Source organism: Ursus arctos, unplaced genomic scaffold (genome assembly GCF_023065955.2).
Source record: "Ursus arctos isolate Adak ecotype North America unplaced genomic scaffold, UrsArc2.0 scaffold_143, whole genome shotgun sequence".
Taxonomy (NCBI): domain Eukaryota; kingdom Metazoa; phylum Chordata; class Mammalia; order Carnivora; family Ursidae; genus Ursus; species Ursus arctos.
The window spans coordinates 39,947-56,457 of NW_026622812.1; the positions used below are offsets into that span (position 1 = coordinate 39,947).

Below are 16,511 nucleotides of genomic sequence, written 5' to 3' on the forward strand. Positions count from 1 at the left end.
CCCTGCTTCCCATCGCTCCTGACTGTCTACATAGGTGAGTTAATATACATACTACATACTACCGTCTACATACACGGTGCTCTTCCCTGCGCAGTTGTTCACATCAGAAACAGGGGTATCATCCTGACCCCCGCTTTTCCTTTGGCCCAGCCTGCACCGGCGGCACCACCACCGGATTCTGGACACCGGCATCTGTGTTTCTCTTTGTCTTTCCCCTTTGACCAACTGGTTCTGTATTTCTGGAATAGAAGTAAGGTGGACACGAGGGTGTTAAAAGCATGCATAGCGGGGGGGATGCCGAACAGTCAGCAGGTTGTGGAGAGCCTTGTTTCTTGCCAGGCCTCAGGGGTGTGAGGAGCTGTTGCAGGAGACACGCAGTGTGTGGTTGAAACAGGCCAGAAAGGGGTGTCCTTGCAGTTGGTGAGCTGAGGAGAGAATGCGTTCGAGAATCCTCCTCAGGGCTGAGTGAGTGAGTGGACACGACAGAGATGGGGGGAATGTGCTAGGAGCCCAGGGGGTGACCAGGCTGGGGAGGCAGGTGGTGGAGCAGGGCCGTTAGTGTGTCTCTCTATGTGTGTGTGTGTGTGTCGGTCTCTGTGAGTCTCTGCGTGTGTGTGTCTGTGTCTCTGTGTTTGTGTCTTTGTGTCTCTGCCTTTCTGTGTGTCTGTGTGTAGGGGTCTGTGTGTCTACATGTCTGTATTTTGTATCTCTGTTTCTCTGTGTCTGTCTCTTCTGTCTGTGTGCCGCTGTGTGTGGGTCTTTGCGTCTCTGTGCGTATGACTGTCTTTGTCTAACTCAGTGTGTATGTTTGTGTGTGTGTGTCTCTGTGTGTGGCTTTCACACTTTCTCTACTGCAGCCCACAGTAAAAATACATGTACAGCCCAGGCCAGGCCCCACATCTGTGTACCCGTGTCAGTAAATCAAAGGCACACCCTTGGCGCTTACTAGCGCAGGTCCTGCTGTGCGTGTGTCTTGTATATTTATTTCCTCATGAGTCCTCACAACCCCGTGAGGTGCAGTCAATTTCTCTACTGTGCACACGAGGAAAGCTTGGCCCAGGGAGTTTAGTGACTTGCAGCGCCTCACAGCAGACACGTGGTGGATGGGATCTGACCCCCATTCCCTGCCTGCAGACGCCTGCCCTTTCCCACCCACCGTAGGCGACTCTCACAGAAAAACGTAAATGTACCACAAGACAGTGCTCGCCCTCACTGACGGGGATGCTTTGTGATGTTTGCTGTTGTATCCTATTTGATCCCGCACATGCTGGCCCCGACCCCTCCCCCCCAAACACACAATTGTTTCCTGACCCTCTCTAATCTGTCTCAGTCTGCTTTTTGGAAAATCTGTTAGCTCCTACTTCCCCAGCGCCTCTCAGTGCCTCCCCACCTCCATGCCAGTGGCTGCTCCCCCAGTTCAGGCTCCCTGTGACTTCTTCCCTGGACCTTCTTCCTGGACGGCTCTGAGAATCTTCTAACTTTTGTCCTCTATCCATTCTCCACACAGAGACCAAAGTCACCTGAAAAGTACCTTTCTGACCATATCGTTCCTGATTTTAATCCCTGAAATAGCCCGTTGCTGTTTGGGGCTTAGTACTCGGTACATGAAGATGGTCAGTAAATGTATGCGGGAATACAGAATTAGCAAACTTGCTGTGTATTTTTCCTCAGGATGAAGATCTCCCATGAAAATATTTTTGAGGTCGACTTTGCAGTGATTGTCACGAGAAAGCTGCCCAGCATCCAGTAAGTGTGGCTTGGACCAGAGGACAGAGCCGGGCAGAGTCAGAGGCAGCGGTCAGGAGGGGGCCGGATGCATGCTGGAGACCTCATTTTAGGGGAACCTCCCCTTGGACCCCCTCCCCGCTTTCTTGCTGGCCCCGGGACCTCATTCCATCCTGTCGAGCCATCTTCCACATGCAATACACTCTCCCTTGTGACTGTTCTATCCATGAACGTCATTTCTCTGAACCTTGAAATGACCTACACTAGTTTCATGATCTGAATTGTTCTGTGTATTTTGTCTACTTCGTTATCTCCAGGGCATAGAGAGGTGCCCAGCCCAGAGCAGATGCGTCGTCAATATTGTTTGAGCGAATGAATGGGAGGCTGAACTTAGTCATTTACTGTCTGTGAGATATTCCGGGGGCCACGCTGACCAGGTTTTAAGGAGTTTGCAGAGTTGTAGAGGGCGAGTTTGTGAATCTCTGCTGGGAGCTTTTGTAGCACCGTGTGCAATGCTTCCCTTGCATCCCCTCACTCAGTGCTCAGAGCAGCCTCGTGAATTCTGGTGGGGAAACCGAGGCTCAAAGCAGTGAAGCGAATTTCCATCTCGGCACCTGTGAAGGAAGGGGCGGAGCTGAGATTTAAGCCCTGGCCTCAAGCCCGAGGGTTTGGAAGGAACTCCCTTCCTTCTTTTTAAATGAGTGATTTCAATAAAATGCCAAGAATTGCCTTTAAAAAAATTTTTGGTGAGCATAAAAGTTTCAGCTTATCCTTCAAGGATGTCTAATTCTCATCATCTGGAAATAGTTTTCAAGTATGAGGTTGATCTAGTTTACCCTATGAAAACAAGGTTTTCACCCTTTCCAAATACAGGATTCCGTTACAGAAAATATGCTGTTCGGTTGCCGTCTGGCATCTGAGGCTGTGCCTCTGCAGACGATGTCCTAGCCTGTTGGGACCCCGAGTGAACTAAGAGGAAGCGGGCTCTCACTCAAGCCCAGAGGTGCTTCTGGGCTGAAAAACGCATTGGCCTTTGTGTATGGTTGTTGTGATGGAGGATTCGGCTCTCTGAGGTCTGATTTTTTGCATATCCTGGAGGAGGGAGTCATCGCATCAACGTTACTGACTTCAAGTCTGAATAGGAGTCCTTTTTTCAGTGAACTGTGAGCGGTGAGCACTGTGTTAAAGATTTTGTTTGAGAAGAGGCAGAAAACTGGAGACGACTTGGAAAACCTGGAACATCGGGAAAATCCTTGCTGACGTATCCTGAGCGATTTCTGAGCGTTCAGTATTTCATGATGAGATTGTGAGTGGGCATCCGATTCGGAGTGTCCTGCTTAGTGACCTCGCCGGAGCCCCGATCCACTGACGTGTGAGTGCGTGTGCCGAGGGCCAGACGTCAGGAAGCAGAAGGCCCTGTGGAGTGAGTGGCCCTTGCTTTGAACAGGAGCAGGATGTATGTGCCGTTCCTGGAGTGGGTGTTTGCGGTTCTGCTGAAACTGAGCTCCTTGACTCATTTCTCTCTTTCCCATCTTCCCACAGAATCAAGCCTTTCTTATCACAACCCATTACAGAACTACATTCGGAGGACCCACTTCAAATCGGCAAGTACCCTTAACCTACGTGGTACGATGTGCACTACAGAACACTCTTTGCTTTTTTCCCCTTTTCCTTTTAAAAGGGGTGTGTGTTTGTGTCTGTGTGTGTGTGTCTGTCTATCTGTCTGTCTGCACCTGCGAGTGAGCACTTGCGATGTCACGCAGAGTGTACTTCTGCTGATACGTTTACACTGCATCGCATTTACCTTGAAGGAATTTAAAACAGATGTCCATAGGTCCCCGTTCTTCAATCTTTACAAAATGGGTTTCAGTGATTTACAACCAGTGCAAAATAGATTTTTTCCTGAAAATCTCTGTTTCTAGCTTTCCTTGGGAACATCCAATCTGGCAGCATCAGACCCTAAGTCCTAGGTGGCTGCTTCATGGAGGGGGGCTGTCATCCTCCAGTCCCCCCGCACTGCTCCCCGCTGTCTTGTACCTGACCTGCTCCACCTGTTATATCACCTCCTCGGCCCCTGTGCTCCGGGTTTCCCCTCACGTTTTAAGTATGAGTGTTTCCAGCAACTCCCTGCTCACCTCTAAGCCTTTCAGTCCAAGGTAAACCTCTTCCAGAATGTTCCATCGTTTTCAGTCTGTGTCTGGCAGAGTATTCAGGGGGCTTACTAATAATTCAGGTCAGAGGACATGCCCAGAGAGGATGGCCTTCTGGGATGGTGGACACAGATAACACAGGAAACATGAGACAGCGAGACAGGCCTCTGTGCAACCACAGTGCCACAGTCATGCTCCTGGTGAAGAGACTCCCAGAAAGAACATCTCCCCCATCCTTCGTTTCCCTCCTACAGATTATAAGTGCAACCTGTGCAGGCTGTGCCATGTGCTGGCCTGGCTGTTTTCTCCACACTGTCGCTATCATAACTTTCTGTATATTTGGTGAATTCTTGTGTCGGAATGATTACCTATAATGAAGGAGCTAACGCTTTGCATTACCTTTGATCCATCGATGCAGAAATGTATGAAGTAGAAAGTAAAGACCCGGCATAATCTCTCCCCCCACCAAGATAACCAGTATTCAGAGTGTTTTCTCCTATGGATGAACAGTGCACCTAGAGACAGATAAATATCACACATGAAAACACAAATACAGTCCAGTGCCTGGCACCTAGAAGGGTCAGTAAGTTTTTGCTGAGAGACTGTACATATACACTGAATAAATACATAGGTTGTAGTTCAATATATATCTGTTGAATGAGTGAATCTACATTTCTCAAAATAAATAGATTTATGTATAATTTTAATAAAGTGAATAATTGACACGTCCTGTTTTGTAACTATTCTGGATCCTAGTAACTCATGGCTGTGCTTCTATTGTCATTTATAGCTCTGCCTCATTATTTCTGATGGCTTTCTAGTTCTCCTTTGCATGGAAATTCCTTTTTACTTAATGTATTCAGTACTGATGGTCCTTTAGATAGCTGCATTTTATATGCTTTTCTATTAAACAGTGTTGTAGAAAGCACAGGTACACGTGCGTATTTGCAGGAATTGCTGGCTCAAGGAATTGCCCCTTATGAATTCTAATAGCCGCTGCCAAACTGTTCTTCAAGATCCTCTTTACTAATTTGTATTTTCACAAGAGTAGATGACGGTTCTCTTTCCCTACAAAAGACACGATGTAATACTTAGTGTATTCTGACCAGCACTCCTTCTCCCCTGCTGGTAACAGCACCCAGTGTTCTCTGGGGGACCAGTACTCCCCCATTGCCATTCCCTGTGGTTTGGGTGGGGCTGACTCCATTTGCATTTCCAGGGCATGGCATGGGACCCAGCCAGACATCTTCAGAGTCTGTCCTGGGGCTCTAGCCACAGTGAAAAGTAGTCTATGTCCCTCTGGGACTTGAACTGAGGAGGGAGGAAACCTGGGTGGGGCAGGGGTGTCTCCTTGTGGACACAGCCTGTCTAGAGAGTGGATCCCCTGGATCCAGCCCTGGCTGCAGCCATAGTCCTTTTGGACTCTGGGTCACATATGAGCCAGTAAAGTTCCCATCTTGGCTTAGGGCAATTCGAGTTGGGTTCTCTTACAAGGAAAAGAGACCTAATCAATAGGAGAGAACATTGAAAGTCGTGCTTACAGATGGGAGGAAAGGCTCTGCTCCAATTTCCTTCTGGTCTGTTTGTTTGGTTTTGGTACCTCTGTCCATTCACTCAGAGTGGAGTGTTGCTCACTGTATTAGCTGTCCCTCTCTAAACACTTGTCTCATGGTCTATAATTATTTCTTGCTTGTCTGTCTCTTCCACAGATCTATTGAGCCCCTTCAGGGCAGAAACTGGGTTGTGTTCACTTGTGATTCTTTAATACCTTGAACAGTACACAGTGTGGCCTCCATAAGTGCCCCTTGATGAATCAGCCATCCTAATTCTCTTCTTTGGGACCCCCCTGTCATGAGACCACCACATAGCCTCACGTCTGTGATACACAAACCATCTTCTGAAACACACTCATCCTCCCATTGTAAACACATCACATCATGAGAACTCCCTCCTTGCAGCCATTCCTCATTCTCCCCCATGTTCGTCCCATGGAACCTCACTGTGCGGTTGCTGATAATGTCCTTGTTCTTGGGAAGACAACATGGCCTTTTATGAATGGATAACACACACGATGGGCATGCCATTCACACACACGACTTCACTCATGGGCGAAGGGGACCTACGCTTTCTAGCCTTCCTCTTGAGTGCAATGCACCCAGAATCCCACTTCTGATGTCTGTCAGTAACACGATAACACAGAATCACAATTCTAGGCTCTCTCCTGCCTCCGTGTTTCCTCCCGAGGCCTTGACAATGACCGGAGTGGAAGGAATACAGATATGTCGAGGAAATCGACAGCAGTGAAGCAAAAGCTTCCCCAGAAAAACAGTTTTGACTTTGGGAGCATAACTGCCACACCCTTCATAGCTCTGTAATAGCCTCGGCTTCCACTGGCATCGAGCAATAAAGATTTTCAAACAGAGTCAAAGGTCAGGGCCAGAATTACAGTCCCAGTGTGAATCACCACTGACTCTATCCAGTTTTCATTTTCCCATACTTGGGCTCACACCGCCAGGGCGATCTGGTAGGAACTAGATTTACACTGGATTTGACAGTCTTTGTGGAGTTTCTACCCTGTGCTAGGCACCGCAGCAGACCCTGGGAGATGAAAGAGAAAGACAGCAAGGGCTCTCAAGGCATTTTGTTTACTGGGGAACAATAACAAGTAAAGAGGCCACTGCATCATAGAAAACCAGGTGCTGTGTGGACTTAGGAACGTTCCCCGGGATGGGGCCATCCATTCTCTGTCGGAGCATCAGGGAAGGCCTTTTAGAGGCAGACACCTTGGCCTGGAGAGCTGAAGAATGAGTAGGAGGCAGCTGCAGGGCTGGTGTGGTGAAAGGAACTCTGGAGAATCTCAGGTAGAGGCTAAGAGGTAAGAATGCTCGGCCTGCTCCATAAACTAGAAGTGGGGCACGTATGGCCAGAATCCAGGTGTGAAGAGAGAAGCTGCTACAGAGGAAGCTGGGGCCAAAGAGGGGCCGACTGGCTTGGTAGCTTGAAAAGGCCCAGAACTGGGGCCCCTGGGTGGCTGAGTTGGTGAAGGCTCTGCCTTCGGCTCAGGTCATGATCCCAGGGTCCTGGGATAGGGCCCCAGGTCAGGCTGCGTGCTCAGTGGGGAGCCTGCTTCCTCCTCTCCCCCTGCAGCTCCCCCTGCTTGTGCTCTTTCTCTGTTAAATAAAATAAATAAATAAATAAATAAATAAATAAATACCTCAGAACTTTGCACAAAAAAAGCAAACACCCCTTTCCTGATACAGTATATAAAGAGGCCAGAATGACAACATGACAAATCAGTCTTGACAGTCATTGAATATTGATTTTACAAGGCATGTTACTAAGAATGCAAAGGGAGGCAGGGGTAAGAAAGCTCACAAGGAATTATCTTAGGATTCATTTACAGATTCTCTGTTGAATCATTGGCCCCCACTCCTGAAGAGGGAGCAGAAGGACAAAGCACAGGCTGATACCCTGTGACATTCCTCCAGGAAACTTCCAACTATCTTAATGTTAATACCTTGCTAGAAGGGAAAACAACCTTAACCTGACAATGGCAAGGTCTCCAGTATCCTCTTTAGCGTAGGAAAGTTCTTTTGAAGCCCTCCCTTTTCTTTCCCTCTCCCAACTCCCAAGTATGTAATCAGTTGCCCCCACAACCCCATTACAGCAGCTCTTTCTGCCCAGGGATCCTGTCCCAGTGCTTTAAGAAAACCAGCATTTTGCCCTAAAGACGTCTCAAGAATTCTTTCTCGGGCGTTGGCTCGAGATCTCAGCCCACCAAACCTCACCTGCCTTCCAAAACTACATCACTACTATCCTGTCTACCTCCCGCTGGGCATTATTTCTATCATTTCCTACAAATGACAGAAAAGTAGGCAGCGCTAGGCTTAGGGCACAGGCATCAACTCTGGTAACAGGATAAATGCACACTAAGGTAATAGGGTGGGGTAGCAACAAAGTTAAACAACAAAACTAAGCCACTAAGCAAAAAGTTATGGTGGGGTGGGGGGGACCCAAACCTTAAACAAGGAAATTGAAGAAATGGGAGGGGAAGTCAAAGTATTTTGGTACAGACACACACACACGGAACTATCCGCACGTGTTCTGGCCAAGTCAAACTCCCCCTTTGACCCAACTTTTGGAAAAAAAAGAAGCAAGAGCTGTGGAAGACTCACACCTTCATGTCTCTGCCCAGCAAAAACAGTCACTAGGTCCAGTACAGCTAACTGCCCTAAAAGACCTTGAAAGATGTGTCCCAGATACCTGGGCACATGACAGTCACCTCCAGGACCTCTCAAAACCACCAGTGGTTCCTGTTCCAACAGCCTGGTGGTCTGCAAACCCTGGTGTCTTCTGTCATTTCATAATGGAGAATGTTTCCTGTCAAGCATGAAAACAGTCCCCAAGAAACCTGGAGAAGGATCTGCTTCCAAATCCAAAGGGAGAAAGGCTTTTTAAAAAGCTATTAAAGAGCTAAACTAAAAGTCGGCCCAAGGCGTTTCCACAATTCTTTCCACCCAGTTCCCAATTTGTCAATATCAAAAACTTGGGCAGTCGGGTCCACAGGGGCCCGGGTTTGGGAACAGCAACACCTGTACAGCCCCTGCATGGACCACCGAAACTCCCTGGGCGCATCCGATGGGCTCTGATGATCCCTTCCTTATTTACTGCCATCAGGCACTTGGACGTGGAGGGTCCGCAGCAGCAGGGCGAACCTGAAAGGCTGAGGACGCCACCCCCAGAGCACAGCGTCCGCCTGGCCTCAGGCACAAGGGTTACCTGAGTTTTCACCCGGGGCCAACCCCGGGGGAGGTCAGGGGAAGGCCGGGGGAGGTCAGGGGAAGGCTCGGGTCCACTCCCTCCTGGGCGATGCTCTGCGGGCCTGGACAATGGGCGGCGGGATGACGACCCACCCCGCTGCTCCCCGGGGGCTCTGGCGCTGGCCCAGAGCTGGGCTCCAGGTCGCGACGTGGCGCAGCCCGGTCCCAGATCCCGCGTGCTGCAAGGCATCGAGCGCGCGGCCCAGAAAACAGCCGGCCCTGCCGAGGCGGCCAGGCCAGCGTCCCCAATCGGCTCATCCCGTGCCAACCCAGATCGGCGCACTCGCCTACCCGCGGTCTAGCTGGCCCCTGCTTCATGCAGTTGGATTGCTTCTTCCTGGTGGAGGCGGCTGACCAAGGGGCTTGGGCAGGGCAGCTTGGGAACCGCTCAGAGGGCTGCATCACCTCAGGGCCCAGGCGGCTGTGGAGCTGTTCCTGGACGGGAGCCCCGCCCTCTCTGCCTCTCATCCAGTGGCACCGCCCACCGGGGGGGCCTTGTGGGACCAGGCAAGGGGTGTGGTTCCCAGCCCCTCCTCCACCCAAGGCCTGAACCCCAGGCCTCTCTGTGAGATGCCAGGAGCCCCCTATCCAGCATGGTCTTCGCCACCGCCCGCGACCCCCTCCCCGGTCTAGGCCGCACACCTGCGGGAGGCAGTTGATGGGTCACAGCGCTCCCGGCCGCCAGTGAACCAGCAAACCCAGGAGTGGGACTCACTGTCCCCGCAGGCTAACGAGGCAGGGAGGGACAGGTCACTCTGGAGCCTCTGGAGGTTGGAAATGCCCAAAGTCTCTTGAGGGCCATGCCTTACACGTGTGTAGACATTTGTCAAATGCACCTAGGACCTTCACTCCTAGGTGGATGGGTGCGTGGGACTGTGTACCTTTCACCTCCATTAAAAAGATTCGGTTGCGTGGAAAGCACACGCCAAAGGAGTTTGTGTACTGTGATACCACTTAGGGGGAAAGTCGAGGGCCAAGTGCATTTTGTGTGGGCAGGCACCTGGGGGCGGTGAGGCAGGAGCATGCACTTGGGACCCGCCCAGGACCGCCATGAAAGCGGGGGAAGAAGCGGAAGGGGCCCAGCCCTGGCGTGAGAAGTCGTGGGGATGAGCGGCTGGGACCGGGACCAGTGGCCAAAGACGGCCTTGGGAAAGACCAAGGCCTTGGCCTTTCCTAAGGACCTGGTCTGCAGAGGGGAGGGGGGCCGGGCCCACGCAAGCGTTGCCTAGAAACGCTTATTGTCTTGGGATTCTTAGGCTCGCGCAGGCAGGGGTTCTGGGACACTTGGCGGGGTAGTCCGACTGCACTGGACGCTTTTTCACAGCGGACCAGGACAGTTTTATGACCCGCAGAGATGTTGCCTTGGGTTGGTGGCCTGGGCTCTGGCCTAGACCATTCCCCAGGGGAAGTGGATGGCAGAGAGCCTTGCTTCACCAGCCACATTGATTTCACCGGGCACGTGGGAAAGGGAACGTCCACTGGCGAGGAGATGGACTTTGCCGACCTCATCACATCACAGGCACAAATCAACAGACTCATGAAGGACATCGAAACACTGGAGGCTGAGGTTAGTCACTGGAGGCGTTTGTCTCAGTCGTCATCAAAGATACTAGACTCCAGTGAAATTTGGAAACTGAAGACCACCATCAGGGACCTAGAACAACAACGGATGAAGAAGCTAGACGAACACCAACTTGAAGTATCGGTATTACAGAGGCTCCACAAGAAGCAACTGGCCGACGTCATTGAGAGGCACCGCCAACAACTACGTGAGTATGAGCAAAGGGAAAGTGAGCTTGGACGGGTGGAGCAACAACTTGCAGAGATGGAGCGGCTGAACGACAATCTGAACAACGTTGCTTCTGATGTCAGAGCAGAAAACCAGAAGTTGGTTTTGGCACTCCAAGATGTAAGACACCAGCTGGAAGAATCGATTCTCCGTAACAACGAGGAGTGTCTGGAAAACAACATTGCTGTGAGGGCTTTAAAGATCGAAAAAGGGCGGTTAGTAGCGAAATTGTATCGGACTGAGAAGAAGGCGTTGGAAGAGAAGAGGAAGTACAAGCAAACCATCAAGAAATTGTTACCTTTAGAGCATGCACGTTTGATCCGACTCATGCAAGAGAAAGACCTGGAACTATTCCACCTCCAAAAGAAGATCGAGCAGATGGACGCCGACCACAGAGAAACCAAGGACATGCTGTCCTCTGCTTTGGAGGAGCAGAAGCAATTGACACAGGTCATTAAAGAAAAAGCCTCAAGAAGCAATGACCTTTTAGAGCAAACCGTGGAGGACAAAGACATGCGTCTCACCTCCGTGACCGCCGAAAATCATCATCTGAAAGAAGAACTGGAGCGCCTGAGACAACAGAGTCGCCCTGTACCTGACCCTAAAATCCTCGAACTGGAGTGTGAAGTCTTCCAACTGAACGAGTTAAAAGATGACCTCGAGGAGGAAGTAAAGGAACAACAGAAGATCATTCACAACCAGCAGCAGGGGAAGATAAGACTGCTTCAGTCTCTACAGGAGCAGAAGCAGAACGTGGACCATCTTCAATCCCAGCAGGAGCAGCTGCATATTGAACGCGCTCAGCTCCTTGCAGCGAAAGACCAGGAGATTCAGAATTTGCAAGACACATTAGGCCAAATGAAAGCCCAGCTGCCTGACAAAAGCCAGCACATTGCAGCAGAGCACTGTGACGACGTTCAAGTCACAAGCAGTCAGCCTCTTCCTAGAGAGAACGGAAGTGAGAAGCTTGATCCATCTAAAGGCGAAACTCAAAGATCAGTCCAAGGAATAAAAGAGCAAGAAGTGGAGATGAAGCTTCTAACTGAACAGAACATCCGATTGACCGAACACATCGATCGGGTGTCCAAAGAGGAGATTGGTAAACTAACTCAGATTATCCAGCAGAAGGATTTGGAGATCGAGGGTCTTTCCAGCAGAATCTCTGCAGCTTCTCAGCGCCAGCGCGTGGACGTGGAGCGACTTCAGCAGCAATTGCAAGAGTGTGCTTCGAAAAGCGACCAAGTGTTGGCTGTCTTAAATGAGAAAACGAGGGAGAATAGCCATCTGACAAGGGAGTATCAGAAAATGACAGAGAGACTTGCTGCCAAAGAAGCAGAGCTCCAGAGGATGCAAGAGGAAAATCGGAAACTGTCCCCGAGAATTGAATGTAGTGGTCAGGAGATGTTTAGAGAAACGATTCAGAATTTATCACACATTATTCGAGAAAAAGACCTCGAAGTGGATGCCTTAAGTCAGAAATGTCAGACTTTATTGACCATCCTGCAGACCTCCAGCACTGGTGATGAGGTTCGCGGCGTTCACATCGATCAGTTCAAGGAGCTTCTGCGGGAACGGGACACGTTCAAACAGCGAGTGAAGATCATGGAAGAGTGGAAAGAGCAGGTGATGACCACGGTCCAAAACATGAAGCAGGAGTCACCCCAGCTTCAGAGCGATCTTCGCCAGCTCCAGGCGCAGGCTTGCCCTGGCAGCGAGGAGGATTCCAAACTGCAGGCGACCTCTATGGACCTGATCCAGACTTACAGAGGCAAGGAAATAACCTTAGAACACTTAGAGAAGGACCTGGCACGAATTCAGCTCAGCATCGGGGAGAATTGCCACGCCAAGGATCTCCTTTTAGGGAAACTGGATGCGATTTTCCTGCAGCCCTCCCCCGACTCCTCAGAGCCAGCTGACTCTCTGAAGGCCGTGACATCTGACGTAGTGAGCCAGTCTTCTCAGTTGCGCCAAGAGGAGGTAGAAGAGCTAAGAAAATCAATGCAAGAAAAAGATACAATGATTCGAACCCTCCAGGAAGAGAAGCAGAGATGGATGGATTCCGTGTCGGCCGCGTCCCCAGGAGAAGGCAAACAACAGGAACACGGGGATTCCGACATGGAGCCGCTGAAGGAGAAACAGGCCGTTCTGCAAAACTTCATTCCGGATCAAGAGCTCCGACTGCAAGCGAAAAGTGAGGAATTGCTTTCTTTGCAGGAGAAGTTCAGTAGCCAAGTGAGTGAAAATGACCTTTTGAGGCAGGCAGTCACCAATCTGAAGGAGAGACTAGCAGATTTTGAAACGGATGTGTGTCAACTGAAAGAGGAAAATGCAAAGCTCGTGGAAACGTGTAGAGAAAAGGAAATGGAAAATCAGGCCTTGCAAGAGACCAACAGGCGGCTTTCCATGCTGCCGAGAGAGGAGGAATCCCAGTCCGCTGCGGTGGAAGAGAAGGCACTTGCTTTGGAGCAAGTATTGCGAGGGAAAGAAGAGGGCGAGACCGGGGAAGCGAAGCGGCTCGTCGATGCAGTTGCATCCGTGCAGGACCAGACAGTTGTGTGTCCACAGGAGAGAGAGGAAGTCCTGCTGGCACTGACACAGAAACAAATGGAAACCTGTGCCCTCCAGAAGGAGGTGCACCATTTACGGGAGAGAGAATCACGCCTCACCCAGGAGCTGGAGAGACGGCGTCACGTCGCTTCAGAAGCCGAAGATTCTCGTCGCCGCGAAGCTTTGGTCTCAGAAGGCAAAGTGGCTCAACTCAGAGAGGAAGTGACGGTCTTGCAGGGAAAGCTCGTTTTGTCTTCCACGGCCTTGGAAAACGCGAGCCATCGAGCCAGTGTGCAGGTGCAGTCGCTGCGGGAGCAATTGCACGTGGTCACCCAGCAGAAAGAGGAAGCCGCCTTCCAGCTTGCAGCCTCCCAGGAGGAAGGGAGGCAGTACGGTCACGTTCTAGCCGCCCTCAAGCTGGAACTCGCCGAGTGGATGGAAAAGGCAGACAGCCTAGAAGGGAAACTGAAGTCATTGCAGGGACGCTTCCAGAAAGCAAAGGCTGACTTGGGTCTGAAGGAAGACCAGCTCCAAGAAGTCAAGAAACAGAACGAGGTCCAGCAGGAAGTCCTGGAGGACACCCAGAAGAAACTGATGGACTTAGTAAGTAAGTCCGAAGGCATGGTGGACAAAACCCTCCTGAGGAGACTCTTCGTGGGCTCTTTGCAAGCACCTGATGCCGACCGGCAGGAAGCCTTAAGGTTGATGGCAGGCACGCTGGGGATCCAAGAAGACCAGATGCGCCAGCTGTTCAGTGAAAGGCCAGGTGGGGTTACCAGCTGGGTGACGGGGGGGCCTGGATCCAGAAGCGCCCCCAACACACCTGGGAAACCAAGTCACCGAGCTATGGCCAACAATTCTTTTTCAGGACTTTTCATCCAGTTTCTAGAAGCGGAATCACATTCAGCTTCTCCACCACCTAAACCCTCTGCTCATGCCGTGAAGCCCCCAGATTCAGGAGGAAGGGGAAAAGTGGCTAAGAAACAAGGCCCACAACATCTGAACACTGCCCTAGGATCCACACCCCGAAAAAAAGATGTGAAGCCCCGCACCACAGCTGTGTCTCTCATTACCCCCCCAGGACCAGAAACGGATGGATCGGAGCACCTTCTTCTAAATGCTGTCACTGATGCTTTCCCCACATACACGCCCCAAATACTGTCACCTGCCACGAAGGTTGGAATGGCGGCCACAGGCCCCTCAAAGAAATAGACGATTCTCAAGCCGGAGAGGAGACGGCGCTTTGAAGAACGCAAGTCACTCTGTGTGTCTACCTTAGCCCAAAATGGCCTTTTGCAAAACGTAATGTATTTGCAGTTTTGCTTTCAGCTTAATAAAAATATTCTTTTATGACTTAACAAGAACAGAGGTCTTTTAATGACTGCAGAGGTATTCCCCAAACTGAAAACAGTGGTGACTTCTTATGAGAGTAGACATTGGTGGGGTTGGAGGCTGTGGTCCAAGGATACTTCCAATATTGTTTGTAATGCTGTAATGTTTTCACAAGGAGCAGGTATCTACATATACCCTGGGTAAGGAACACATCAACTGGTTTTAATGTTCCGAACTTACCAAATACACGAACACACACACCTTGTACGAGAAACAAGGTGAACAGCATGAAAGTACAAGACGCGTACAATTAAAAAAAAAATGTAAATTTGTTTTACCCAGCTAAGTCCCATTTCTCTCTCTCTCTTTTTCTTCATTTTTAATTTTTGTTCCATTTGTTTTTCTGTTGCCTAGGAAATCACTCTATGGGTAACGGGATTTCTCTCCGGCCTTTTAGAAATATATGTGTATTTGACTATTTGGGAGTATAGTATTTTCTGACTTTTTTTTTTTTTAACTCACTCTGCCTTAGAGATCTTTCCAAATGTGAATAAATTCCAATTCATTCTTTAAAAGAAAACCCGGCATTTTATGGATATACCCTAAATTATTTAACTAGCTCCTATCATCAGGATTTAAGCGATTTTTATTCCAAATGTCCATGATGGACTGCCTAGTCCATTTTCTCAAAAGCCACTCCACATCTTCATTTGCAGTTCAAGGCTGATTGCTCCATTGTATGCAGGAATCCATCCATTCAGACCTCTTTGCATTTTTACTTTAAGGTTTTACTTGTTTATTTGCCACAGAAAGTAGGGGAAGAGCACAGGCTGCAGGAGCTGCAGAGGGAGAGGGAGAAATAGGCCCGCAGCTGAGCAGGGAGCCCTATGTGGGGCTCAATCCTGGGACCCTAGGATCGTGACCCGAGCCAAAGGCAAACACGCAACCAACTGAGCCACCCAGGTGCCCCAATACTGAGTCTTCATCTGAGGTTTTCCGTCACAGTGGATTCTGCTGTCTCCATGTCAATTTCAACCCGCACTGAGACTTTTAAGGTGTAGGACAGGTGCTTCCCTAGGAAGTGAAGTTGGCACCCGAGCAAGAGTGAGAGGCGGTCGTCAAAACCAAATGTATCAATTCCATTGATGTTCACTCAGTTGATTCCATGGGAATCTCTAGGTGCCCAAGGGTAGAAGGAAGGGCTGACATCCTCCAGCACCATGGAGTCTGGCAATGGACTGTGGACAGAGGCAGCCACCCCCAGCCTCAGGTAGGATAAGGTGACTTTGGCTTCAGCCTGTAGCAAGAAGGCCTTGCTAACTATAATGATCTGGGGGGTACCATGACCCAAGGAATAACAGACAGCTGGATATGAAGGCTCAGAATCCGTGAGAGTCTCTATTTCCAGGAGAGCCCAGTGCATGGCCAGCAATTGTTGCTTTCATGGTCTATAACCCAGGGCCAAGGAGGGCCGTTTCTTGCATTGGGAGCCCATGGACAATTTACAGATACCATGGGTGGTCCAGGGACTCCAGAAAGTGGGAGAGGAGGTTGCTAAAGCCTTTTCACTAGGGCACTAACGGGATTTTTTAAAAAGTTTATTTATGTGTTTGAGAGAGAACTTTAGCTGGCAGAGGAGTCCAAAGGAGAGGGAGAAACAGGCTCCCCACTTAGTAGGGAGCCGAATGTGGGGTTCTATCTCAGGACCCCGAGATCATGACCTGAGCCAAAGGCAGACACTTCAACTGTGCCACCCAGTCGCCCCTAACAGGTGATTTTAACTTCCACTGATTCTAGAGCCTTTTGTTGAGGGGAGCCCCACCCAACGTGGGCTCATTTACAAGTAACAGCGTAAATGGGCTTCAGTAAAATTTATAAACAAGAAATAAGTTGTGTCCAGAACCCAAAAAATACTGAGCGATGTTGGACCCGTATGTCCTTTTTTCTTTTTAAAGATTTTACTTAGTTACCCGAGAGAAAGCGCACAAGAGTGAGTGCACAAGGGGTGGGTGAGGCAGAGGGAGAGGGAGAAGCTGGCTTCCCAGTGAGCAGGGAGCCCTATGTGGGGCTTGTTCCCAGGATCCTGGGATCACGACCTGAACCAAGACAGACACTTAACCCAGAGAGCCACCCCAGCACCCCTGTACT

At 50.1% G+C, this 16,511-nt stretch overlaps 1 protein-coding gene across 9 annotated transcripts in view; it reads left to right on the forward strand.

Moving 5' to 3' along the window:
- LOC125282344 (thyroid receptor-interacting protein 11-like) overlaps positions 1–14,872 on the forward strand; it is a 50,730-nt gene extending 35,858 nt beyond the window's left edge. For 6 of the 9 annotated variants that reach the window (XM_057312127.1, XM_057312129.1, XM_057312128.1 and 3 more), the window contains one exon: positions 1,672–14,872. In XM_057312127.1, the coding sequence (XP_057168110.1) occupies positions 10,050–14,243 (4,194 nt within the window). In that variant the 5' untranslated portion in view covers positions 1,672–10,049 and the 3' untranslated portion in view covers positions 14,244–14,872. The remainder of the gene's footprint in view (positions 1–1,671) is intronic. The other 3 variants (XM_057312126.1, XM_057312131.1, XM_057312125.1) reach the window with 2 other exon arrangements.
- Positions 14,873–16,511: the final 1,639 nt, after the last annotated feature.